This window comes from Neodiprion lecontei, chromosome 7 (assembly GCF_021901455.1).
Source record: "Neodiprion lecontei isolate iyNeoLeco1 chromosome 7, iyNeoLeco1.1, whole genome shotgun sequence".
In the NCBI taxonomy this organism is placed as follows: Eukaryota; Metazoa; Arthropoda; class Insecta; order Hymenoptera; family Diprionidae; genus Neodiprion; species Neodiprion lecontei.
Window position 1 is genome coordinate 5735290 of NC_060266.1, and position 27091 is coordinate 5762380.

The 27091-nt window shown below is 36.1% G+C and overlaps 4 protein-coding genes across 8 annotated transcripts in view; 3 read left to right on the plus strand and 1 right to left on the minus strand.

Annotated features, from left to right (window-relative positions):
• Positions 1-3510, minus strand: part of LOC107220373 (peroxisomal membrane protein 2) — a 6530-nt gene extending 3020 nt beyond the window's left edge. Inside the window, exons 1-4 of the mRNA XM_015658945.2 lie at positions 3128-3510; positions 2735-2830; positions 251-398; positions 54-173 (exon numbers count right to left, since the gene is read on the minus strand). Of these exons, the coding sequence (XP_015514431.1) occupies positions 54-173; positions 251-398; positions 2735-2830; positions 3128-3225 (462 nt within the window). The 5' untranslated portion in view covers positions 3226-3510. The remainder of the gene's footprint in view (positions 1-53; positions 174-250; positions 399-2734; positions 2831-3127) is intronic.
• Positions 3511-3677: 167 nt separating this feature from the next.
• On the plus strand, positions 3678-6121 carry LOC107220360 (THO complex subunit 6). The gene is made up of 6 exons (XM_046745725.1): positions 3678-3850; positions 4030-4171; positions 4365-4592; positions 4724-4891; positions 5439-5601; positions 5757-6121. Exons 2-6 carry the CDS (start codon positions 4044-4046, stop codon positions 6075-6077), a joined length of 1008 nt encoding a protein of 335 aa, XP_046601681.1. The 5' UTR covers positions 3678-3850; positions 4030-4043; the 3' UTR covers positions 6078-6121.
• Positions 6122-6523: 402 nt separating this feature from the next.
• On the plus strand, positions 6524-15261 carry LOC107220369 (mitochondrial fission regulator 1). Of its 4 annotated transcripts, none has more exons than XM_046745727.1 (5): positions 6524-6756; positions 7725-7912; positions 8406-8548; positions 9068-9290; positions 14559-15261. In XM_046745727.1, the coding sequence occupies exons 1-5, from the start codon at positions 6685-6687 to the stop codon at positions 14629-14631; spliced, it is 699 nt and encodes a 232-aa protein (XP_046601683.1). In that variant the 5' UTR covers positions 6524-6684; the 3' UTR covers positions 14632-15261. The 4 variants fall into 4 exon arrangements, with proteins under 4 accessions (XP_046601683.1, XP_046601684.1, XP_046601682.1 ...); XM_046745728.1 differs by lacking the exon at positions 14559-15261 and adding an exon at positions 13153-13308 and having other exon boundaries at positions 6530-6756; XM_046745726.1 differs by lacking the exon at positions 14559-15261 and adding an exon at positions 9925-11644 and having other exon boundaries at positions 6605-6756.
• A 7307-nt stretch (positions 15262-22568) lies between these two features.
• LOC107225041 (N(G),N(G)-dimethylarginine dimethylaminohydrolase 1) lies at positions 22569-27014 on the plus strand. 2 transcript variants are annotated; one of them, XM_015665346.2, is made up of 6 exons: positions 22569-23166; positions 24254-24356; positions 24453-24550; positions 24679-24735; positions 26052-26147; positions 26229-27014. In XM_015665346.2, the coding sequence occupies exons 1-6, from the start codon at positions 22909-22911 to the stop codon at positions 26481-26483; spliced, it is 867 nt and encodes a 288-aa protein (XP_015520832.1). In that variant the 5' UTR covers positions 22569-22908; the 3' UTR covers positions 26484-27014. The 2 variants fall into 2 exon arrangements, with proteins under 2 accessions (XP_015520832.1, XP_015520833.1); XM_015665347.2 differs by lacking the exon at positions 24679-24735 and having other exon boundaries at positions 22576-23166.
• Positions 27015-27091: the final 77 nt, after the last annotated feature.

Here is a 27091-nt window from a genome sequence, read left to right on the forward strand (position 1 = left end):
AGTTAAAATTATGAATCAATATTTTTCTGAGTTCATATTATCTATCTGATTACCATTGGTGGGACGAATGTTATGTTGATAAATTGGAACAGTGTTAAGTACTTCCAATTTGCCGCTAGAACGGGCCAGTATAACTTCTCCAACTGAGCGTAGGATGTTTCGTGAGTTTTTCCCTGAAAAGTAGTAAATACATTTAATTATTATGCATCGCTATATCCTATTGGTAAATATTCAAGATTGGATTATGTACCTCAAATCGTGCGAGCATGTACAATGACAAGACTTGGAAACATGGTGTATACAAAATTCTCTCTATCAGCAGAATCCCAAGCGAATGCTTTGTTAACTTGTGGATATGCTGGTAAAAATAATGAGGCACTGGTCCACCAAAAATGAAGCTAAAAAGAAAAAATTAAACGAGATAATACACGTCACAGTGTTGAACGCGACGATTAAGTCGAACGTTGCAAAGTTCGCGCATTCTTACTAAAACGTATACAGCATCCTGTTTTGGACTACTTGTTGGGATGAGTAAAAAACTACGTGAAATCCAATACAAGAAGGTTCGTACAAAAATTCGCAAAAATAAAAAGGCGGTATCATTTTGTTAGTATCGAGAAATTCTATATTAAGGAGAAACCTTTGAGTTTTGTATTATTATAAGGTAAAAGAAAACATAGGAAGCCTTTAGAATATTATAGTCACACTGTAACTACACGCACCCTTTGAAACCCTACAAATTTTGGTTAGGAATTTTTTTTCTATCTCAGTTTTGAAAATATCTCGATGAGTTATTTAAATACGAATAGCCTGTATATTTTAATAATGTCTTCGGATAGAATATATTCGCGATGCTCACACGGTGATTAATTATCTGAGTAGCTGAAACGGATACTGTTGCAAGGAGTCTGGATAGATAAAGTTCCATAGTACAACATGCCCAGGCAGTACACTTTCTGACATGCCGACTATCATTTGGCTTTTGATAGTCAATTAAAAGTCAACGCACACAATAAAACTGACTAAAAATTATTGAAAACTTGCAAAAATCGTGACTCGTTAACTAAGCTTGGTAATCTTTTGCCGACCGTAAATCGTATTGCTATTTAGGTGGGAGTCGTGAATAATTAACAAAGCGAATTTCAGTGATATTAGAACAGTATATGTCGGAAAATGATTGTGTAAAGTATCGAATGTAGTTAGAACAATATCACACAGGATTGTATCGATTTTAAGTAAATAAGATGTTATGGATAGAATAAAAATACTCTACAGTAAAAAAAAAATCAGAAACCAGTAGCTATGTTCATTTTGTAGACAATTCAAGATACAGCATCGATATATGGATATTTTTTGGTACATGTGTGGTGTGCCAAGTCTTTCGTGAGATTGAAATTTGTAATGTCAACGCAACACTAACGTAAGATTAAGTTACTTCTATTATTAGTGAAGGTTGTGGGAACAGCGGGGCAAAAGTGAATTGCCTACTGAGATCCTCAAAATATCCTGAAAGGAAATCTTATATCCTCATTTTTTGATACCCTATGAACCCTGAATAATTGGGACGATAAAATTTTTTGTTCATACATTTGCCGCAACAACGTTATAAACACCAATCTCATTGTCTTATTGAATGCTACAAAATAAGTGATTTTAGATTGAAGCTGCAAAGCGTGTTGAATAAATTATTGACCTTCTCCAAAGTTGGTACTAGTTGTGTAGAGTTTAATGCCATACAGCAAACTCAGCGCAACGAAGCAGGAGAAAACTTGGATACACCATTCATTTTGGTGAATTCCATTCACATTTCAGATCTGGTAAATACATAATCTCCAATTCGAAAATATAATTCCTGGAATTCAAATATTGCTCTATTTAATCAAATGAAATTGTATATTGATAAAATATGCCTTTCGCCTAAAGAATTCGAGCGTTTTATCGCAACTCAATAGTTGATAAGTATCACACGAAATATAAAGTATGCTTATAATTCCCCATACCTTTCGATCATGAGCCAAATACCCATCCATGTATGCATGTATTGTACTTGATAAGATGGCTTAACAAGAATACGGCTTTTTTTTAATAACTGCGTTGCAATTGTTAAATTGAAACTCGTCTCTTATACCTGGCGAGGAAAGGATAAAATATTGCTGATTTATAACACGAGGCTGAAATAATTTTTGGTTTCTTAGTCTTAAGACACTTTGCACGGCCAACACACACATTTTGTTAAAGTATCAAATTTGCCTCACCTTGACCATATACTTCAACTATTTTGATGAGTTTATATATTCGAAAATTTGGAACAATTTCAAATGAATATGTGATATTTTGGTATTCAACACATACAACAATGGGCTTGTTGGCGAGAACTGCCGAGAGTCGAGACTCCTTGCAGACCTCGTTACATAATTGGCGCTGGCATTGGTAATGGTCGTGAGCATCGCGAATAGTAATTAACTTTATCTGTAAAACAGTGTAAATTAAATTTTTCGTCTTTTCTTGTTTTTATTTGGAAAATTTTACAAATTTTTAGTAAGTTAAACATGTTACAAATAGATGATTGAATATTAGACAATTAGGTAATAAGGCATCTGAGTAAATATTTGTTGTGATTTTTAATCATTCCAACAAATCTTTTACTCAAAGAACTCTTGATATATCGATATGTACATACTATAGTGAAATATTCATTGAAATTTACATGCGTAAATGATGCCAAGCAACTTACCCGAATAAAGCGAATGCAATCAGACTATCGTGATTGAGGTGCTTCGCTCTGGATAATTTCTGTGATACATAATTACCCAAAGTTGCGATGCAGCAACTGGAATTGAAAAATACATACCATCTAATAATAGAAAACTCTTGTGATACACAAGTAATTCTGAGTTATGTGATACATCGGTGTTGGTACTACTTTTTTTTTTCACTTTGCCTGATTTGCTGGAATTTCTAGTAAAGGTCTTACAGTAAAGATATATGCGTTGGTTTTAATATGAAAAATTTTTCAAATATCGCGGAAAATCATCAAACAATCAACTCATACGAAAAGTGTTCATTGACGTAAAATTCTTCTCGCAAAATTACAAGTGTGTCGTAAATATGACGAATTATTTTTTACCTCGTAAGAGCCTTCGTTTTTAGCGGAGTTGAATAAAGACTATGAAAATAAGCTCCAACCAGTTCGTAAACAATGTCTACAGATTTTGATAACGCCATTGTCACGAGTTATCGCTGTTTTTGGGGTTGATCTTCTTTAATCTTCACTGATCTCTACTTGCGGTATAGTGTCTCTGACCTCTATCGTCTCTTGAGTCTAGTCTCTAGTATCGTTATCTATCTTACTTTTTTCTTTTTTTTCTTCTTATTTCTGCTCAATCATACTTATTTCCAATTATGCTGTTTTTTAACTTATGGGTTCTTTTAACTCGACTAGGGCTATGATTGGATAAACAAGACGAATAATGTTACTATAGCATATCATCAGTCAACGTGTGCTGTCAGTTTTCACCTAGGAACCAGTAAATTGTAGAAGAAGAAGTCTCAGATTTCTAAGCTACAATTTGTAGGTATTGCAACGTGCCGGGCCACGAGTGTTGCGTACATGAAATGCGATGAGAACCGTTGGCGGTACGTCGGTAACCTATAATTGAAACCTTCCATTTTGGAAGCTTGCTACGGTTTTTCACTTTTTACATTTCCGACCATCCAAGCATTCTGATTGATTTGCAAAGTTTAGTCAACTGATCACAATGCTTGGATGGCGAGAAATGAGAAAAATGAAAAACCGTAATAAGCTTCCAGTTTTTAAAATCTAGAGATGAGCGTTTGCAGCAATCTGTCGGTAAAATTGTTCATCCTTATTCCAATTCCATATTGTTCCTCCGGCGATCCACCTCTTTATAGTCACTTATTAGTTACTATTACTTCGTGGCTGAAAAATCCAAGCGCGCTTCAAGCACACTTCAAGTGAGTAAATATTGTGGAGTAGAGCTTGGCTAGCCTCATTTGCTTCCGTTCAAGCTCTCACGTCAAGAATGCTAGAACAAAAATCGTGCGGTATGAACGAGAAATCATTTTACAACACTGTTCAATGTCAAACTTTTTCTGCCGATGGGAATTATTTATTAGCTGGGAACATATATGGCGACGTTTCTGTCTATGAGTAAGTACAAACGATTAATTTTTTAATTCAAGTAATTCAATAATCCGTCGACCTGCCAGGTTAAGTTGTATAGTTTTACAGCATACCCATAGTGATAGGTTTTAATCTTACAAACTTGATTTTACGAATATTGTCGTAGTTGATGATGACAAACATCATCAACTTTTACAATTGGAAAATTATTCACTAATAGGTTGTCTAAGGTACTGGGTCCCTATCATGGAGATGACTGTGATCCAAGAGGGCCGAATTATCAATTCACTGCGTATAAACAACAACAAGTTCACAGCATTATAGCAACTGATAAATTTCTGATTACCGGAACGGTAGGAGAAATATCTGGATGGGACTGGAAGGTTGTGACTTCCAATAAAGTATCTAAAATTAAAGTTTCCTGGACGATTCACATACCAACCGTTAAGTAAATATCAAATTGCACAGTACGCTATTAAAACTGTCATGTATTTACAAATTGATGAAACTAATTACATTTGTTCATACATATTCCACTTATTTTCAGCTGGTTTTATTTCTCTTTTCTAATAATTTAAGGGACAGCTACGTTAAGCCAGATGTCAACTACATGCTAATTTCACACGAAGACAACATATTACATGCTGGTTGCGGTGATAATAAGATATATACGTTCAGCTTAGAAGATGGAAAATTACTCAGAACACTTGAAGGTCACGAGGATTTCATCCATGCTCTTTCAATTTTGTAAGTAAAATTTATTAACATCTAGAGATTATTTCATAATAAATAATACATTTGGGTCATTTTGAATACTCACATTCATTATCAAACGAAACAATTATTGCAAGTAGTTATTTTCAAACTGAGGTAAATTCGTAGTCTCTTGTTGAGAAGTAGCCTTTTACAAGATTAGACAGAATAGAGTTGGTATTAAATGTGGGTTGTGGAGTGTACATCTGGATCCAATCAATTTAAACAGGCATTTCAGACATTATCCGATTTTTAAAAACTTAAACAAAAAAACTATGTAATCTAACATTATAATTTGTGAATAAGTTTTTTCGACAGTAACATTTCGATCTCAATTTTCCCATGTTTGGAACTAGTTTATGTAAAACTCTAACTTTGTATGCTATTTGTTGCACAACATATGTAGAATTACATTGTGCACATTTGATTTAAGCTTTTTAAAATGATACTGTAACGACTTAGGGACAGGGTATTCTCTGAATATCGTATTTCACAAAGCGAAGAAAATAAATCCCTTACACTCATGTCTTAATATCAACAGAGGAAATCAGCTGGCATCTGCTAGTGAAGATGGGTCAGTAAGACTGTGGGATATGAGAAAAAAAGAAAACACAAATGTCGTGAAGCCTTTCTTAGCAGACAAAGTGAACAGACCCAAGCTCGGCAAGTGGATTGGAACTGTTGATTTTACGGAAGATTGGCTTGTAAGTCATTCTAGAAATTACAATAAGGGCTTGGGAAATCATCTTCACTTGTTGGAACTGTTACATTTTAAGGGAGTTTAGTCTAATCTCATATAATACTACGTGAAAAAATATCCTATACAGTACAACATGATTCTCATTATATTGATCCTCAGCTCTGTGGAGGTGGTCCAAAATTGGCTCTCTGGCACATGCGAACTATGGAAGTGGCTACTATATTTGACTTACCTGACCAAGGTATTCACCTTGGATCTATTCACGAGGAGAGAATTATTGCTGGAGGAGCAATGCCAAACGTCCACCATCTCACTTACCAAGGAGAAGTGTTAGCTGAAGTTCCAACATCGAGCAATACAATTTATTCTATTGTTCATCAAGAGAGTCCACAAAAATTATTGAGTATGGCTGGATCAAGCAATAATATTGACATTTGTACAAATTTCAGTTACAGAGAAATGGTACTGAAATTTGCTTGACATGATAACAAAAAATTCAAGCACCCTCTATCAGGATACAAGACTGAAAAGTCCTGCTCTGCTGCGAGTTACTGCGTAGCTGTACCTCCAGAACTTGTTGACCTGCAGAGGCAACCAATAACGTAATGTTATTCTTCATTTTCCACCACTCAAGATAATTTTGTTCAATCATTTTATGTAAAATATACTCCGTTTGAGTAAAACGGACCTGCTAAATTATTAATAACTCCCCCATAGGACTGACCCTACGTTATCTTCTCTCCTCAATGGTATGAGTTTTTTTTTAATATTTAAGATAAGAATAAGCATATTAATATCAAGTGGTAATTTAACTTTTTGCAATAATACAATTGTCATTAAATGTTAATGGTATTTGGACTGCGTTTGAAAGATTTATGTATGTATGTACAAGTTTGTTCATTAATCCTATGGAGCATATAGGAGGGATATCTTAGGGTTATAAGTGAGCCAATTTTAGCTGCAGTAGTGGAGCTGTAAAATGAAAATTGTTGAAATGGTGTCGTAATAAGTGTAACTTGTATAACTAACACAATCAAGTTCATCACTCAACTAGGTGGGTGACACAGTAATTCTGGCAGTCCTCGAAATGTCGCCAGCAGCTAGTAACGCTGGTAGACAAGTGGTTCATACAGGTTCATATAGGCAATGGGTAGTACAGGTATACATGAATGACTACGGTGGCGGCATTACGTGACCATATTATGGTAGTAGGACAGCGGCGCGTGGCTGGGGGGTGCAATCAATGACATAATTCGTATAGAACCAAAGTCTTATTTTGTTTCGGACGGTGAACAAGTTGACCGGAAAGTTAAGGCACTAATAGTTTCATACATTTTACTGTACATAGTTAGACAGTACATAGATGACGTAATTGTATATGGTGATCCTCCTGATTCTAATTTTTTTTTCACCATTGAAGCAAGGACCTTCAATCAAGCTGCTTTCTGATTGGTCAAAATCGCTTTCGCCGGTGAAAAGAAGATCAGAATTAGGTCTATGGCAATGCGTTTTAGAACACACCTTGTACAATACAAATATAACTATGTATTCGTATCCTTGCGCGGAGTTGAGTGACGTAGTAGCATGGTGAAGTGGAGCATTTTGCACCGTGGCTAGTTATGTATATGATAGAGGCTTCGAAAACTTCTTTTCCGAATGCCCACAGTCCTTAGAATAACGAATTGTACAACTAGATATTATTATATTAACCCAAATTGAGGTGAGATCACGAAGTAATACTTGAAACACCTGAGTTCATTAACAACGCGTCAGTTAATTTTTTATAAAATAGGATTCAATTTCAAGCTATACTTTGTCGCAAAGTGTTGTACGATTCTCAACACAAAGATCTTATTCACTACCTAAATTAATAACCAGGATAACGAACATAGTGTTTGTATATACTTTCATACGAATGGTGCTAATTACGTCACGCATTTGTAACCTAAAATGTCATTTGTAAATGTTGCACACGTCAGCCTAGATTATTACTCTACTACGATACAATCCATCCTAAATTTCGTGTTAAATTTTCACAACTTCCAATGCACAAAACTTGAACTTTCACAGATCACGATTACAAAATAGCAAATTGCACTTCACACGTTTTCTGTCTTATCTTCACAGATGGCTGAGAAACCCAAGTACTATGGAAAAAATCGTAGTATTGTACGCAGAATTGGTTCGTTTCTACCGTTGAAGCCTCTCCCAAAAATCTATGTCAGCGTAACTGCTTTACATTCAATGAGCAATTCAATGATCGTTGATGATGCAAACTCTAACATTGCCGATACAAATGGATTCGGATTGGAAAGGTAATGCATTATGTCATATTATAATTTGTTTTTAGACACGAAACAAGCATGTTGTATATCAACTTCTGTATTCCAAAATTGTTGAGCTGAGTGGTAATATAGAAGCTAAGTTGAAAAATATAGTCTTGAAATAAACAAAAACGACTAGGAAAGTGATTTTTAAATTTACAACGTCAACACAATTTCGTAGGATATTTTGAAAGCCCTTAATTGAAGCTGAAAAGTATTATTCAGTGATGGAAGAGCGATAACATGTTGAATTAAGATCTGTTTTCAAACGTGGAACTTTCCAATATAAAAATACCTTTTTTTACATTACTAATTCAATTACAGAAAACAGAAAGTAACAAAGATTTAAGTATCTGCTATTTGGCACAGTGATATATACAATATATCTAAACATTTTTAAAAATATTGTACATTAAAGTGCTGCATTTGATTTTACGTCTGCCAACTTATTTGCTGACAGTGCTAACAAGGGACACATTTTCAGTGGGCGGCTATCTGGAAGTAAGCCAGACTTGTTAGAAACCATTAGCTTTGGTTCTGAAGTAAGATTGCTCGCCCTGGAACAGGAGTTACAAGAAATGCGAGAGAAAATTGCAACAATTGTCCAACACATCAAAACAACAGACCGTACGTATAACACTGTATTTAATAATATTATGACATTGATAAATAATTGTTGTTGTTACTGTTATTATTCTTGCCTGAGTAAGTCTTGCTGTATATGTACGAGAGTACTTATATTCAAACAATGGAATGCAAGTTGTCTGTGAGATATGTTATGACTGGAAACGAGACCGATGAGTTGACAATCCGATAATGAATTGTTGACTGCTATCATGCTGAAAGTAGCAGGTGATAATAAGCAGCTAATCTGTGTCTAACAGTTTCAGGGGGAGAGCAAACGATAAAACATCTAGAAATATAATTATGAGAATTCCCTGAACAGCCCTACTACGTTTCATTGTTTGCTCACTAGCTGAAAGCTTTATACACATATTATTTGCAGGCTATTACCTACTAATTTCAGCGTCACTTGACTGCTATGAATCCTAAGCATGATTCAGCCCATATATTCTGAATTATATATTTGGAAAGACGAATTGAAGTAGCTCATTCGCACATTGACGTATTTGAAATCTATTGCAGCACCGTCCGACACGACCAGTGAAAATGCATATGCAAACGACCCACCCCGCCCTCCTCCACCACCACCACCTCTTCCGCCCCCAAGTACACCACACATAGCAAGAAGGGCCAGTTTGCAAGATCATACAACATCTGAATGGCATAAGCCACCCTTGAATAGCCAAAAATCAATGGGAGATATTCTAAAGGAAATGGACAAGGTCAAGTTGAAGCCTATTGCAAGGTGAACATCCCCTTTATTATTTGTAAACGACTATTGTCGCTGGTAAAAATGACGCATTTTACAGAAATCAGGTAACGTGTATGACCGTTAAACAAAGTGAATCTCGTACAATATCACGACTCTTTTAGTATTCGGTGGCACTCAAGTTAGATAAGTGCATGGTGATTTCTCGTACTTATTAAATTATCTTCCAGGCTGTTATATTAAAATATTAAATACCGTTTTTTTTTTTTTTTTTTTTTGCAGTGCATATACACACGTATGTACAAATAATTCTTGTGGGCTAAATTCGTAGAAATGAAAATCTCACTGCAATTTACTTTAGCCATCTGACTTCTTATTCTTTCATTTTCTACTATGGCTTTTATTATAGTGGACTTTGCCGTTTTCTATTGATAACAATTTAGTTTCCTCAAATATTTAAGCGTGCAAACTTTACATTCAAATGAAATATTAAATAATGCTTTCTAAGATAGGGATGGTATTTGGAAGAAACTCAGAATTTTCGGATCCCTCAAGGCTTATGAGTTCTTATTCAGCTAGCATGAATGTGTTGACAAAATAGTCTTAGTCTATTCTGTTGTTAGATTACTAGCAATCGATATTCCTGTAATACAAAAACGGTTTATTACAGATCGCCAGGTGGAGGACCATTAAAGTTAAAGCGTGGAAACACTCCTAATAATGATCTGCAAGAAATTTTGAGAAAGCGGTACAGTGTTGTACAAGCTGAATCTCCAGATAGTCGAAACTCATCTATCATCTCAGCTCACAACGATTCATTTACCCATTAAAAACTTCCGTGAAAATCAAATATTTAAATACGATATGATAAAGACTATTTTTTTTTGTTTTCATTCTCCATTCGAAGTGAATTATAGTTCAGTGATTTTCTACCTAATTGTGAAATTAGATTTTGCCTATCTGCAGGCACATATCTTTTATTTGAAACGAAATTTATTACGCTATGATGAATCTCTTTATCTGCCAAAGAGGGTGCTATTGATATTTTAATTTGAATGATCGAGTATCATTACACGTGTAGTCATATTATGATATTACATACCTGTCAATATTTAAAGTTTTTGATAAATATAAATAATGTTGCATCATAAGTCCCGAAAGAAACGTGAATTTTAAATATGTACAAGCAAAACGACAAGCCAGCTCATTTATCACCACTCCAGTTATGCACAACGGAGATAGATTTTTTTAAACACAAATCGTAAAAATACCAAGTATTGAACACATGTTCTCAAAACTTCTATTACTTTGCCCCGTAACCAGAAAAAATACGATTACACATAACGTAAATTTGTAATTCTACTCCGTGACTACCCTGAAATTAATGAGAATGGCACTGTAATCTCAAGGATAATACGTACATTATCCGGACTTGGTTAATTTTACGATCTGTTATAGATGTGTATAGATATTCAGGTGTAATATACATACATGTATACATGTGTATGTATGTGTTTGTTAAATGGACCACCGGTGATAGCATAGAAGGCTGGCTTTACTCATCTCACAATGTGTAAAAGTGTTTCGATTCATTCACCTGCGGTAGGTGATACATTTAAAAGTTAGTATTATCCAATGAAGAAAGGTCAAATGTAAGAATTACCAATAACAAGCTGACATTATGCGTAATTGGAGAATTTGCAAATTTTTTAGTCCTTCAAAGTTTTTAAGTCTGAGAGAACTTTTCTTCAAATGAAAAAAAGTTAATTTTATGTTTAAAGAATTGTAACTCAATCCCTGTATGGGAACTATGGGACTTCAGTTTGAAAAACCAATTCAGAGATACGGAGCAGCTTGGGCTGATAATTTCGTATGTAGAAATGTTAAATAAGACGTAATAAGAATGTTAGCTTAATTGCTTATATCGAGCTGAGGATTGAACTGTGTCGTCCTCGAATAACTAACTACGTCACATGTATAACACTACGTTTACAGTATGTCGCTTCTGTACTATTTTTTTGTTAGGAAAAAATTTCAGTACTAGGTTTTGAAAATTGAAATTTGTTTTATCCTACTGAACATAATAATTATGGTACATGGCTCTAACTGCTGAGATCGTTCGATGGTGTTTCGATGTTATCTATGCCTAAATAGTAATGTTCTTCCTACGTGAAAGATCGTTTAAAAGACACCGAATAATGAAAGTTACCGTAGTTTGAAAAAGCAAGCAAAAAAATCGTGCAATTTGATTTTACCTGTTCTAAATAAGTAGGATGGTTATCACCTTAGGTTGTCGAGACTGAATGCTATCGTCGAATATGAATGTGGAAGCGTGTTTTATACCCGAGGCTTTAACGGACGGAGAGAATAAAAAGTTATTGTTACATAAATGATCTTATTTTTATCTTCAACATCTTATTAACACACCATGCTCCCTACTGATTTTAATTGATATTATATGCCGTATGATTCGGATGTCGTATGGGGTTTTTATTCAGCAAGGAATGATCATCTATATAATATAAGCAGTAGAAAATTAATCACTGCTTGCGAACAAATTCACAAATTGGAATGCACCTAGTTAATTGCGATGTAGTTGGCAGAATTTACACGTAAACATCGCCCTGGGATTCTTTTTCCAATTCTCGAATCCCAGTGTAATACGGGCAGTAAAATGTTAAGCTCCCCACTATCGTAAATTACAGGGAATTCCTCCTCTACTGAAAGGGATATAGTTGATTGCATGATTTTTAATCGATCACATAAAAGTTTCAGTTTCAGAATCGATGCGCTTAAGCCTTTCTGGACTAATTAAACACCCAGAAACGTATAAAAAACATCAAAATGAGCGTAGGACCAAAAGCACAGAAATTACGAAAGAGATCTCTTATTTTTTGGCAGTAACTCTTGATCCGTTGATCGTAGTGTATTTGGATTTTGCGCAATCGATTCCTCTCGCAAAATTACGTCGATACAGTGTATCATGCAAAGAATTGATTCCGACATTCTTCAAAATCCTCTAAATTTTCAGTAAATATCCAAAGGGGTTACTTTCTCTTCAAGAAAAGTATTTTTCGTTCCAGAATCGATTTTTATCATTCTTTTTGGACTAACAGATCTCACAGGAGTGCGACAAAGAGATCCAGAACAGGAAACGACCAACGGTTGGAGGGATACAAAGATGTTACGGGAAAAATTAATTGTCCATTTATTTTATTACAGGTTACTTAATATAAAGAAAATACAATATTATACGTCATACATCGTATCGTGCACAGCCGTGTTACACCAGTACACAGCTCGAGACTTGAGTTTTGATTTGAAACGAGGATAATTCGTAAATCCCAGTTTTCTAAACTTTTCTTTCTTGTTCCGTCTATTCTCCTGATACCCGATCATTTCTTCGTCATCACTCTTGATTTGCTTCTTACAGCGTATTTGGACTGCGCGCAGTTGATTTCTCGTGCAACAACACGTCCATACAATGCATTAAAGGACCGATTTCAACATCATTCAAAATTGTCCAAATTTTTTTCAAAAATCCAAAAGGCTTTACATTTCGAGCAAAACAGTTCAGTTTTTATATATTTTACGCAGGAAATGGACAGTCCGAAATAGACTGAGTAACAAACTGAAAAACTAGTTTAAATTGCAAACGTGATTACAGTGGGTTGAGCAATGGGATCGACTTGCTGTTGACTGAATTAAATAGTTTTAATTTCTTCGTAAATTCTGAGCTATAGGTTTCTGTCTTGCCACACCGGTGTTCAAAATCACGGATCTGTAAATGTAAGCTCCTCGAAGCCAAATGTTTCGCGATTTTTTAATTTTTTTAATTGCAGTAGTTTGACCCAAGGTTTGAGTAATATTTAGAGTGCAGGTTTTTGATGTTTTGCAGATTTTTTGCATAGTTATGCAAATAAAAACACGGTTCCGACATATTGGTGGTAATAGTTAACCTTGATGACGAGCAATGGATCATTGGACACAGAAGATTCCAATCCTTCGGAAGATTTTGATTCAAAAAAAATATAGAAAAAAAATAAATTATTTACAGTAAATGTCAAAAATAAAAATAGGATTTATTAAAATAATATAAATTAAAATAAAGTATATGAAAATAAATCCTATAATGTCTTTTAATAAAAAGTGAAATGCTTGAGAAAACAATCGTTGATCTACAAATGATTGTGCAATTGCAAATTAAGAACAATTAACTAACAGTAATAATTATATTTAAAAAAGACTGGTTTTTGTGCAGATGCTCTGGCCGGCGGTCTGGTTGTTCAAAAACTACGCGTCATGCATTTAATCTGGGGTTTTCATTTTTCATGAATTGTTGGTTTTCCACTGTGTATAGAATTCTGCAGTCGATTTTTCAAAACAGAAATCATATATTTTTTCTTTTTCTTCTTCGCATAATATCCATTCTGTTCAAATTATTATCAATTTTACTATTATAACAAGCATCGGTTGCTATTATATGGAACGGGAATCTTCGAAAAGCAATAACATACAGAAAGAGTCGTAAAGACGAAAATGTGAGTACAATCATAGTATCGCACGCTTGTGAATAAATAAACGAAAAAAGAAAATGAATAATAAATTGTCATGCCATCATTCAACGCAAATTAATTTTACATTATCATCGTTACGTATAATAGCGTGAAATTTTGGAATTATAAACATTGTAGCATTAGAATCTTATATTCAGCTCAGCAACGAGCCGTACAAAACCGTGCGTGTCCGCGTCCAAAGTAGAGACATAATTATATATTGCTCAATGTAAAACTATTTAAGCAACAGTTTTAACACCAGAAAATACATATTTCGGCATTCAGTCAACGTCGACTAGGAGATAACCCACGAACTTGCTGGCGCGTTCTAGAACGGATGTGAAGGATTAGTCTCCAAATAAAACCTGTTTTGCGTACACACTATTTGAAAGAAACAATAGTCGAGAGAGAGTATATTACAATCAGATGTATTCTCGCTTTTTATTCATCATTTATGGATTCGTACTATATAGACGGCTGATTTAATAAAGGCCGTAGTTGTTTTAATGGTCAATATTACTACGGTCTTATTGCCAATTCATGATTTTGTCACCGCTCGATAAATTTGTGTATGAGGTTTTTACTGAATTGTCTACAAATAGGGTTTTCTTCTTTCTCGCCGTTATTTCGTACTTTATTGCCGATATTGTATGGAGGCATATGATAATATGTGAATGAGTTTCCAATTGTAACTAGAGATTAAGAGTACTGTTTTTTTTCTGCTTACATTTTGTTTCTTATTTTACAGTATAACAGCATATGATGTGGACTGCCAAAAACTGAGCACAAGATTCGTTAACACAATGACAATTTGGCATTAGCCAATAGCGCTAGTTTAATAATTAATGTATAATATAAGAGTACACAAAATTTCAGATGTCTAACATTTCAGACATTTATAATTCATTCTTAAGAATAGCGTTGTTAAATGCAACATGCTTAGTTTATTAATACCATTTTACAATTTCAATACTGAAATAAAACCTAGTATGGATTGCTCCAATTACACCATCAATCGTGAAAAGTTTCTCTGAAACATTCTCTAATAAAGTTTTGACTGGTTCATTGATTGTTCTTTTTAGCACTTTGGTTGTTCGCCGTTGATATTTTCTTCAAGCCGTACTGGCGGATATCTGCTCTTGCTCTCCCTATTTGTATCTATCTACTTATATCGACAACTGAAACGCCGACCGAAAAGCATTTTTATAAAAGAAATGATTTAATAACTCAATTTTTCTGCTAAAGTCATGTTCTCTCTATATATCTACATGTATGCTAATAAATGTATTCATTATTATGCATAATGTATAGTTGTGAGGTACATAAATTCACAAAAAGCTTTTGATTTTAAGGTTTATATTTATATATTATGTTATAGCTCAATGGTCCTTAGATCTCTATGTATTATACAATCATAAGAATGATGATGAAAATAAAAAAGGAAAATAATAGCCTTCTAGCGTATTTGCTTAGTCTAAATGAAAGCGCCTAATTATAGGCAACCAAACTAACATGTACGCGACACGGCCATCAGGCGTAAGGCGTGCCTTCGATCAAGCTCCTCGGCTCAGATGTTCTCCTAATACCAGGAGTAATTTTTCGGTGCAATTTCTCCGAGTTGCTTAGTCGAAGTGGTAGCGCCTAATCATGGGCAACCACGCTTATACGTATGCGACACGGGCTTTCAGGAATAAGGCGTGCCTTTGATCAAGCTCCTCGGCTCAGATGTTCTCCTAATACCAGGAGTAATTTTTCGCTGCAATTTCTCCGTGTTGCTCAGTCCAAGTGGAAGCGCCTAATCATAGGCAACCACGCTTATACGTATGCGACACGGGCTTTCAGGAATAAGGCGTGCCTTTGATCAAGCTCCTCGGCTCAGATGTTCTCCTGATACCAGGAGTAATTTTTCGCTGCAATTTCTCCGAGTTGTTTAGTCTAAGTGGTAGCGCCTAATCATGGGCAACCACGCTTATACGTATGCGACACGGGCTTTCAGGAATAAGGCGTGCCTTTGATCAAGCTCCTCGGCTCAGATGTTCTCCTAATACCAGGAGTAATTTTTCGCTGCAATTTCTCCGTGTTGCTCAGTCCAAGTGAAAGCGCCTAATCATAGGCAACCACGCTTATACGTATGCGACACGGGCTTTCAGGAATAAGGCGTGCCTTTGATCAAGCTCCTCGGCTCAGATGTTCTCCTGATACCAGGAGTAATTTTTCGCTGCAATTTCTCCGAGTTGTTTAGTCTAAGTGGTAGCGCCTAATCATAGGCAACCACGCTTATACGTATGCGACACAGGCTTTCAGGAATAAGGCGTGCCTTTGATCGAGCTCCTCGGCTCAGATGTTCTGGTGATACCGGAAGTAATTTTTCGTGGTGATTTTTTCGATTTGCATAGTTTTAAGTGGCAGTAGCACGTAAGCAAACGATCACATGCCTTCTCAAGTAAGCAGGCATGCCTTAATTTATACACACAGCGTCGACATCACATGCAGTCAATCAATCAATCAATGTGTCCCTGTTTTTGGAAGAGCTCCTCGGTTCTCATGTGCTCCTGATACCAGGAGTCATTTTCGACGAAATTTCTCCGATTCTTTTAGATCTAACAGAAAATGGCGGGAAAATTAGCGATCACATGCACTCTCAATCAAGCAGGCATGCCCTTAGTCACACAGCGTCCACATCACATGCAGTCAATCAATGTGTCCCTGTGTTTAGAAGAGCTCCTCGGTTTTTCTGCGCTCCTGATACTCGGAGCATGCATGCCTTCAATCATACAGCGTCGACATCACATGCAGTCAATCAATCAATCAATCAATGTGTCCCTGTTTTTGGAAGAGCTCCTCGGTTCTCCTGTGCTCCTGATACCAGGAGTCATTTTCGCTGAAATTTCTCCGATTCTCTTAGGTCTAACAGAAAATGGCGGGAAAATTAGCGATCACATGCACTCTCAATCAAGCAAGCATGCCTTCAGTCATACAACGTCGACATCACATACAGTCAATCAATCAATCAATGTGTCCCTGTTTTTAGAAGAGCTCCTCGGTTCTCCTGTGCTCCTGATACCAGGAGTCATTTTCGCTGGAATTTCTCCGATTTGCTTAGTTCTAAGAGAAAGTGGCGGGAAAATTTTGAGATCTCATGCCCTCTCAAGCAAGCATGCATGCCTTCAGTCACACAGCGTCGACATCACATGCAATCAATCAATGTGTCCCTGTTTTTAGAAGAGCTCCTCAGTTTTTCTGCGCTCCTGATACTCGGAGCATGCATGCCTTCAATCATACAGCGTCGACATCACATGCAGTCAATCAATCAATCAATGTGTCCCTGTTTTTAGAAGAGCTCCTCGGTTCTCCTGTGCTCCTGATACCAGGAGTCATTTTCGCTGAAATTTCTCCGATTCTCTTAGGTCTAACAGAAAATGGCGGGAAAATTAGCGATCACATGCACTCTCAATCAAGCAGGCATGCCTTCAGTCATACAGCGTCGACATCACATGCAGTCAATCAATCAATCAATGTGTCCCTGTTTTTAGAAGAGCTCCTCGGTTCTCCTGTGCTCCTGATACCAGGAGTCATTTTCGCTGGAATTTCTCCGATTTGCTTAGTTCTAAGAGAAAGTGGCGGGAAAATTTTGAGATCTCATGCCCTCTCAAGCAAGCATGCATGCCTTCAGTCACACAGCGTCGACATCACATGCAATCAATCAATGTGTCCCTGTTTTTAGAAGAGCTCCTCAGTTTTTCTGCGCTCCTGATACTCGGAGCATGCATGCCTTCAATCATACAGCGTCGACATCACATGCAGTCAATCAATCAATCAATGTGTCCCTGTTTTTAGAAGAGCTCCTCGGTTCTCCTGTGCTCCTGATACCAGGAGTCATTTTCGCTGAAATTTCTCCGATTCTCTTAGGTCTAACAGAAAATGGCGGGAAAATTAGCGATCACATGCACTCTCAATCAAGCAGGCATGCCTTCAGTCATACAGCGTCGACATCACATGCAGTCAATCAATCAATCAATGTGTCCCTGTTTTTAGAAGAGCTCCTCGGTTCTCCTGTGCTCCTGATACCAGGAGTCATTTTCGCTGGAATTTCTCCGATTTGCTTAGTTCTAAGAGAAAGTGGCGGGAAAATTTTGAGATCTCATGCCCTCTCAATCAAGCATGCATGCCTTCAGTCACACAGCGTCGATATCACATGCAGTCAATCAATGTGTCCCTGTGTTTAGAAAAGCTCTTCGGTTTTTCTGCGCTCCTGATACTCGGAGCATGCATGCCTTCAGTCATACAGTGTCGACATCACATGCAGTCAATCCATCAATCAATGTGTCCCTGTTTTTAGAAGAGCTCCTCGGTTCTCCTGTGCTCCTGATACCAGGAGCCATTTTCGCTGAAATTTCTCCGATTTGCTTAGTTCTAAGAGAAAGTGGCGGGAAAATTTTGAGATCTCATGCCCTCTCAAGCAAGCATGCATGCCTTCAGTCACACAGCGTTGACATCACATGCAATCAATCAATGTGTCCCTGTTTTTAGAAGAGCTCCTCAGTTTTTCTGCGCTCCTGATACTCGGAGCATGCATGCCTTCAGTCACATAGCGTCGACATCACGTGCAGTCAATCAACCAATCAATGTGTCACTGTTTTTAGAAAAGCTCCTCGGTTCTCCTACGCTCCTGATACCAGGAGTAATTTTCGCTGAAATTTCTCCGATTTGCTTAGTTCTAATAAGAAGTGGCACGAAAATTAGAGATCACGTGCCCTCTCAAGCAAGCAGGCATGCCTTCAGTCACATAGCGTCGACATCACGTGCAGTCAATCAATGTGTCCCTGTTTTTAGAAGACTTCCTCGGCTTATATGCGCTCCTGATACCAGTAGTAATTTTGTGCTGAAATTTCTCCGATTCGCTTAATTCGTAACTAGAAGCATAATCTTATATGTCAATGAGAAGCATAAATCGTGTGGTATAATACTTTTTATTTTATTCACATAATAGGTTAGACAAGAATAAATCAGTATCCTTTAACATTAGGTCATAATCTGCAGTGTTATATAATGCACCTATCTGCAGCCCGTCTTAACTTACATTTATATCAAAACCCACAACTTAATATTTTAATGATAAAAAAAGACGAGTTAGTTACGATGGTTGCATACATATCAAATCACAGAATAGTCACTTTCCTACTCGTACAATCGATTTTGTATCAATATTTTACCTAGAGTATCTTATTTTCACAGTTCAGTTGGTTATACTTATAAATGGTAGTTGCGTAGCAGATAGTTCAATACACATAAGTTCAATCACTATTTACTGGAAGAATATGAGTTGAATGATTGTGCGTGGCATATTCATGTGTACTATAATTTTGAGTAATATAACTATGTGGTATAATTCTATGTCGTTTAATTACGTTCAGTATGATTTGATATGGTATGATCATGTGTAGAATAATTTCGTGTAGTATAATTATGTACAGCGTAATTTTAGGTTTTGTATTCATGTGTGGTCTAATTTTTCTGTTGCCATAATTACGTGTAGAATAACATTGTGTGTAAAATATTTACTCGTATAATAGTCAAGCAGTCATGTGGAAAATTCACCAATCGTCAAGTTTCGACATTTCTTGCATGTTATCCTTAACTCCCAGCATTTCTACACCTACTCCTGCCTAACACCCCCTACTACCTTTGACCACCACCGTCCTCCTGGTCCGCCTGGTCCTCCTCGTCGTCTTTGTCCTGGTCCTCTTCGTCCTGATTCTCCGTCTTCTCCTCCTTTGCCAGCCGCCTTTCATCACCGCCAACCACCTCCGACCACCGCCAACCACCGCCAACAACCTCCAACAACCACCGCTAACCATAACGGGTTATACCTTGAATAGTAATAAATATTTTCAGTATAAGAACACATCAAAAATTTTGTGCAAGGATAAGTATAATTAATTAATTAATTAATTAATATTATAATAAATTTTATCAGCGCGTTTATAGCTACTGAATTTGTGCTTGCGCGAAAAGTGAATTGAAATAATTTATTGTAAACTTGACAAGTTTGAAAAATTATAGATGAAACATAATTACAATTGCCATTAAATAATATAAAAATGTGAAACTCACCGAGCACAAATCCTCGTCCTCCTCGTCCACCTTGTTCTCCTCGTATTCCTCGTCCTCATACGACTACCTCCAACCACCACAAACCACCTCCAACCACCTCCAACCACCACCAACCACCTCGAACAATCACCGATAACCACCTCAGGTTAAACCTTGAATAGTAATAAATATTTTCAGTATGAGAACACATCAAAAATATTGTGTAAGGATTATTATAGTTAATTAGATAATTGATAATATGATAAATTTTATTAGCGCACTTATAGCTACTGAATTTGTGCTAGCGCGTAAACTGAATTGAAAAAGTATTGTAAACATGGCAAGTTTGAAAAATTATAGATGTAATCTAATTACAATTGCCATTAAATAATATAAAAATTTCAAACTCACCGAGCACAAATCCTCGTCCTCCTCGTCCACCTTGTTCTCCTCGTCTTCCTCGTCCTCCTCCTCGACCACGTTTGAACACCGCCAACCACCTCCGACCACCTCTAACCAACATCAACCACCTCGAACAACCATTGATAACCACCTCAGGTTATACCTTGAATAGTAATAAATATTTTCGGTATAAAAACACATAAAGATATCGTGTGAGGATTAATATAATTAATTAATAATATAATAAATTTTATGAGCGCATTTATGGCTACTGAATTTGTTCTAGCGCGAAAACTAGATTGAAATAATTCATTGTAAAGATGACATGTCTGAAAAATTTTAGATGAAATATTGCTAATAAATATTATAAGAATGATAAACTACTAGAAGTCGAGTTTCACCATGTAGCGGACTTGGAGCGCAGGAAACACGGAGCGCTTGTCCTGGAAGTCGAGTTTCACCAGGTAGCAGACCTGGAGCGCAGGAACCACGGAGCGCTTCTCCTGAAAGTCGAGTTTCACCAGGTAGTGGACCCTGAGCGCAGAAACTACGCAGCGCTTGTCCTGGAACTTGAATCGCACCAGGAAGCGGACTCGGAGCGCAGGATCCAGGAGGTAGAGAACCCGGTAGTCGAAATCTGCGGAGCGCAATTCTCTTACGTCCTCTCTACTGCGCGGTTATTTCCAGACTGAGGAATTTGGTAGCTAATTTTCGTGGTCGACGATTACTATATATCGATGACGTAAAGTGAAAAAAAATTTTGGGTGACGTCACTTTCTGAACATCCGAACATCCGAACATCCAAACTTTGGTCTCGAACTTTAATACTATGTAAGATGTATGATGTGTGATGTATGATGTATGATGTATGATGTATGATGTATGATGATATGATACGATGTATAATGATTTTAGTTTTCATATATCAGACAAGAAATAAGCACTTTATCTTCTCTGCCGATTCCAGACTCAAGCGGCTAGGCCCTTCGATGGTCAGCCGTTGACTAAAGATATATTGTTCAGTTAACGGGTCAGCTAATAACGCCGCCGTACTGCGACAGTTGGATGATAAAAAATTTTCCTCGTACTTTTCAATTGTGTGTTAAAATACACTTGAGGTTTTAAGAAGCTTCGTTCTATCGCTCCCCATTAAAAAAAAAACATCGCCGAAAATCACCTTTTTAGGTCTTTAAATCAGGACACTGCGTTAAACACTGTCTCATATACGGAGCATCCATTTCATCTCGATCAAAATCAGCGCATCCGTGATGTATTACAGTTACTCTGAATTTTATTCCATACGAACATTTGGCGAAAAGCCATTCTGCTTTTCTACCCAACGTAGATACTTCACTTGCGACTAGCTGTAACAGCGTTTCGATTCCATGCCTACGAAAATTCAAGATCGAGAGAGCAAATGAAAAGTTGTTGAAATAATTACGAATATTAATGTTATGGAATACATCGAGCGCGTGTGGAATAGAATCCCATTTCGAAATGAATAATTCTTCTGTTTTCATATTATAGCCGATTATTGTAGATAATCTAGTTTGTCTCCTGGAAAATTATAAAATTTATAATATGCATCACGTATTAATCGTAAATGGATCATATATATTAATATCGTACATGGACTGCATTTACATATATGCTTTTTGGTCTCAGCATCACTATTACATCTGAGCTATTATTACTTATGGTCTGTGTATACATTCTTCTCTCGGGTACCTATTCTTTAATTAAATCACTGTTTTGCTAGGAATTTTGGAAGAAATTTTCTCTCATGATTAATTTCTTATATCGCCGACAAGTCGATAAGTACACACAGGCTAAGTACTGGCTTGGGTTCACCAATGCGAAGACTGTTTAATTTTACAATTACAACGGCATACGATTATCACCGTTTTGTAGGCGATACTTGGTGGTTATCAAGAACTCTCTTTACCGACGAGGTCAATTAGTTTGTTAATAATACGTGAAACTGCTAATAATTCAAAACTCAGCCAGACCTGCCGTATAATTACAAAAAATAACCCAGGCTGTGAGTCTTTATAAATTTTCAGCCAACGGCCGTGTTACAACATCTATTCACTGATCTTTAGAGATCCAGTGGATCCAGTGCATCTATTTGGCGAATATAGGTCTGCAATTCGTGCACCGCCACTAAATATAGTAATACTGGAACGCGCACCGTATACAAAATACCTATCGCGGGCCTATCCCTACCAGTGTGGATAGGCGCGCGCAAAGGTTAAACAACGCTAGAAATATTTACCGCATTAGCGAAAGAGAGATAGAGTACTACCTACTCTATCTCTTTCGTTGCCGATGAAAAACGAGTATCTGAGAAAGCCAGAGTCCATCTAATTTTTTATCTCTCTCGGCGACACTTTCTCGGACAACGCCGCGTTACGGCGAGCGTTCCAGTATTACAATATTTCAGTGTACCACCGCATAGTTGTAATACGTGAAACGGGTGAACCAAACGTCAAAACGCGCACGGAAAGAAGTTCGTAATTTTTTACTTGGGTGACAGCAAGGCTATAAGGTTTCCAATAGATAATTGCCCGGTTGGAAATTATCGACGAAAAAAATCAGGCATAATGTCGGTTCATCGATACACCCACGCTGTTGTGTGCAGAATTCCTCTTTCGTTGAGAACTCGCGGCGAAGTAACGCTCGACGAAGCTAGAAAACAACACGAGACCTTCGTACGTGTGCTGCGGGACCTCGGACTTGACGTTGTCGAACTTCCACCCGATGAGGGATCACCGCTCTGTGCCTTCGTCGAGGATCTCGCCGTCGTCTGCAATGGCATTGCTTTAATCGCTCGTCCTAATGAACCTTCTCGCACGAAAGAGGTATGGAATATGATAAAACTCAAGTTTATACCTGTATCATCTTGTGCTGTTGCCCCAAGACTTGCATGCACCTTTTCACCGTATTGCAATACTGGGATATTATATTTGTATCTGAGGTCTCGACCTGCCAAGCTTGATTGAAAACTTGATTTGTTCTTCTTAGGAGTGAAAGCAGATCTCTGTTAGTATTACGTAGCTGAAGTTAGCGACAAGTTAGCGACGTTAATGTAACGATGCAATTTCAAGACTTTCTGAACTTTGGTCAACCCTAATAAAGCAGAACGTAGTCATATTTTCCAAACTCAACTCTTTCAAATTTATTCTTAAATTATTTTCTCGATCAATGTTTCGTTATGCCGACGTTACTTATGCTCGTCTAATATCTGAACTTTTGTCGTTCAAGCTTGATAAATCACAACTTCAAGCACGTGTAATTTTCATATAACATAAACATATTGCGTTATCATGTAATACATGTAAGAATTTTAATATTTTCAATTTTGCATTACAAAAGCTTCGAACATCTTTCAGAGGATATCACAGTACAATTTACGCATAGATATACAATTCATCCTGTAATCCGAAGTATGTACTAACAGGAAAATTTCAATCAATGTCTTAATAGACCATCTATTAATTACTTGTTACCCGTTACACATCATAGACACAGAATACTCTAGATAACTCACAGTATTCCATAAAAATATTTCTAACTTGGCATTCATGTAACACGTTACTGCAATACGTTTGTAACTAGTCTTTTACATTTATCTTCATTGCAGAATGTTTACAATATTTTAGTATTATTTTCATTAAAAAATAGTATGATAATTATGACTTTGTCTGTTCTCCTTATTTCGTTTAGTTATAATGATGAATTTGCAACATATGTATATCGTAATAATTAAAACATGATTTTTTTTGTTATAATATTCAAGTTCTCTAGACCATTCTTGAAATATATTTTTCTTTCCAAATAAGTAATCAGCAATTCACAATGATATGTTATATGAACAAGTTAGTACAACACAAACTCGTTGAAACTTTTCTCTAAATGAATAACACACACGGCATCATTAAATTTTAGATTGAAACAATTCGAGCTGTTCTAAAAAAAGAACTAGACATCCCTCTTGTGGAGATTGCTGACCAAAATGCCAGGCTGGATGGAGGTGACGTTCTGTTTACAGGTAATGATGATGTAGTTTTCGATGTGTGAAGTTGTGACGCTCAGCATAAATCAGTATCATGTTTATCACCTCATTCGTGTGATGTTTTATTCATAGGACGGGAATTTTTCGTGGGATTATCACAATTCACAAACGAGGCCGGTGCTCGAGCAGTAGCTGCAGCATTCCCAGAGTATCCCTGTGTTCCCATCAAGGTCGGTGTTGACTTACTGAATAACGTGTCATTAACTTAGGATTACATCATACGTTTAAATATAACCGTGATATACGTATCATATTAAGCGACAAATGTTTGTTTCACTCAATTTCTCATCTATTCAAGGTGGGTGATGGTGGCGAAGAGGTGATAGTGGAGAGTTTAACCTCAGCCCCACTTCAGGTCGGGATGCGTTAGTGTGGCTCTTAAACATCAAATTTATTCTGAAAGCAAAGCTCGTTATAATTGTTACGGATTCAAAAACACCTGATCTTTGTTGTACGCCATTGCAGAGGGATTTTCATTTCTTTAAACGCATAGTTTGCTTTTCCTAACCTCGAGATATGCATCAGACATAAGTCCAGTGTTGTACAAGATAGTAATAATTACTATTACTTAAATGTCAATAAAATCATCTATATCCAAATTATCTACATAACGCGAAAGATAATTATTTATGCAATTATCTTTGTAAAAATGAGATTAGTCACACTTTGGTCTAGATAATCAAGAAGGTAATGATAAAAACGAAAATTATAAATATTGAATACTGCCAATAACTTTTTTCAGAAAGATGTTTCTATCGGATTAATTGTTTTCATGAAATTCAATCTTGACTCTGAATAGTGTCGCATATGTTTCACTAAGCAGTTTATTTTATATTTATATCTTATATAAAAAATATTTTATACTTTATATGAAAACAAGATGAAAATGAGCAATAGATTTATATAACTGTAGATGAAAGATGATTTTAGATCACATCATCTCTTTAAGATAAATAATTAGGTTAACTTATTATCTAATATGATTATCATAAAATCAGTTAGATAACGTTCAAGATTGGACATGATGTAACGAAATGGAAATCCTGAAAAACAACCTGTAGTTCGGCACGTCACGCACGCAACATTAAATGCCACGCAATTATGTAATTGATTCAATTATCACTTCACAAAGAGCACAGGCTACATTCATCTGCATACCTTGTTAGCACAGATTTTAGTAGAACGTTTTTTGCTACAGTAACAGTCCAAGCTCATTGTAATCACCTTTTTTGTGTAGCAGCTATAAATTTACGAAATGTGCGCTTTTTATGATATTCGTATACACATATAGAAAAGCTTTTCTGTTTACATATCGCTTCGTACTGTACCACATTATGAACATAAGCAGGAATAGGACAATGTATTGAGCAAAGATATGCTGACCATATTCTTGACTGCTAATGCATAGTTTCTTGATTTGTCACTTAATTAAGAGTAAATCTGAAACAGTTTCATGTACACACGTACAAATGTGGTTAAAACGATGATTCAGACGGCATTTAAACCTATTCAAAACTCGATTCATTCAAAACTGGGAATAATCGTTTAAATAATCCTGATTACTAAAATGGTGGAAAAGTAAATTTATCAAAATTATGCAACAACCCAATCAAAATTGATGAATCGTTCAATATTGTTTACAATCATCTTAACAATAATATTTCGATAAAGGTTGCAGAGTCGAAGCGTTTAAAAGCTCTAGTTACTATGGCTGGTCCTGACGTTATCTGCGTGGGTGCAGGAAAGGAATCTCAAGAAGTTTTAAAGGTACAAGTACACGCTTATAATTTCTGTAAAGAATAAATATTTTTTCTACAAGAATACGTAATAATGACTTTGTTGATATAGCGAATTGAACGAGAGGCAACTTACACTTATCAAACATTGACCGTGCCTGAAGATGCAGCGGCAAATGTTGTTTACGTGAACGGGACTTTGATTCATCGTACAGAGGCCGAAATTCCAAAATCATGCAGGGTTTTTGCTGAAAAGGTTGAGTTTCCTACAAAGTTACTCCAAATATCTGAATTAGCCAAAGTGAGTTCTGGTCTTTCTTCATGTTGCCTATTGGTCCGTAGACCGAGGCACATTCGTAGTATTTAAGCTCCATATGAAACTATGAATTCGCGAATGAGAAGCGAATGAGTTTTCAGACCAGTATAATTATTCAGGAGTATTTCAAGATGAGTGAAACTCATTTAAAAGATAAATAAAAGAAAAATACACTATTAAAATATAGGCGGTCTGTGAGACCTGAAAAAATTTTAACATTCTCAATATTATAGAAACTATGGACCTTAATTAAAATTAATCAGAGACTTGATATAATGAATAATCGTTACCATCAAACGCAGAGAACACAAAATATTAAGTATATCAGATCTATAATATATTTAATACTAATATATTGATATTGATACGCGATATTGAAGAGTAATATATTCAAATGTCGAACATTTTTACTATAAAGAAAATATTGCATTTATTAATAACAGTACAATGTTATCGTCGATTTTTAAAGATTTTAACTATTGTTTTTATTTATATTTATTAAATAAGCTTTGCCTGACTCAAATGTATTAACTGACTTAGTGCTTGTACGAAATTTTGCAGGTAAATATTGCATTCTCATCTTTTAAAAATATTTAGCCGGATATTTATTTGAATCTTGATCCAAGCAGCTTTTATACCAACATTATTATATTATTAAT

Bases quoted from the DNA above. Each gene is read 5' to 3' on its own strand.
- LOC107225041 (XM_015665346.2), top strand. From the start codon at position 22,909: ATGTCGGTTCATCGATACACCCACGCTGTTGTGTGCAGAATTCCTCTT. The intron at 23,167-24,253 runs GTATGGAATATG...ATTAAATTTTAG, and splicing joins AACCTTCTCGCACGAAAGAG to ATTGAAACAATTCGAGCTGT. The intron at 24,357-24,452 runs GTAATGATGATG...TTTTATTCATAG, and splicing joins AGGTGACGTTCTGTTTACAG to GACGGGAATTTTTCGTGGGA.
- LOC107220360 (XM_046745725.1), top strand. From the start codon at position 4,044: ATGCTAGAACAAAAATCGTGCGGTATGAACGAGAAATCATTTTACAAC. The intron at 4,593-4,723 runs GTAAATATCAAA...TAATAATTTAAG, and splicing joins ATTCACATACCAACCGTTAA to GGACAGCTACGTTAAGCCAG. The intron at 5,602-5,756 runs GTAAGTCATTCT...ATTGATCCTCAG, and splicing joins ATTTTACGGAAGATTGGCTT to CTCTGTGGAGGTGGTCCAAA.
- LOC107220369 (XM_046745726.1), top strand. From the start codon at position 6,685: ATGTCGCCAGCAGCTAGTAACGCTGGTAGACAAGTGGTTCATACAGGT. The intron at 6,757-7,724 runs GTATACATGAAT...TTATCTTCACAG, and splicing joins ATAGGCAATGGGTAGTACAG to ATGGCTGAGAAACCCAAGTA. The intron at 7,913-8,405 runs GTAATGCATTAT...ACACATTTTCAG, and splicing joins AATGGATTCGGATTGGAAAG to TGGGCGGCTATCTGGAAGTA.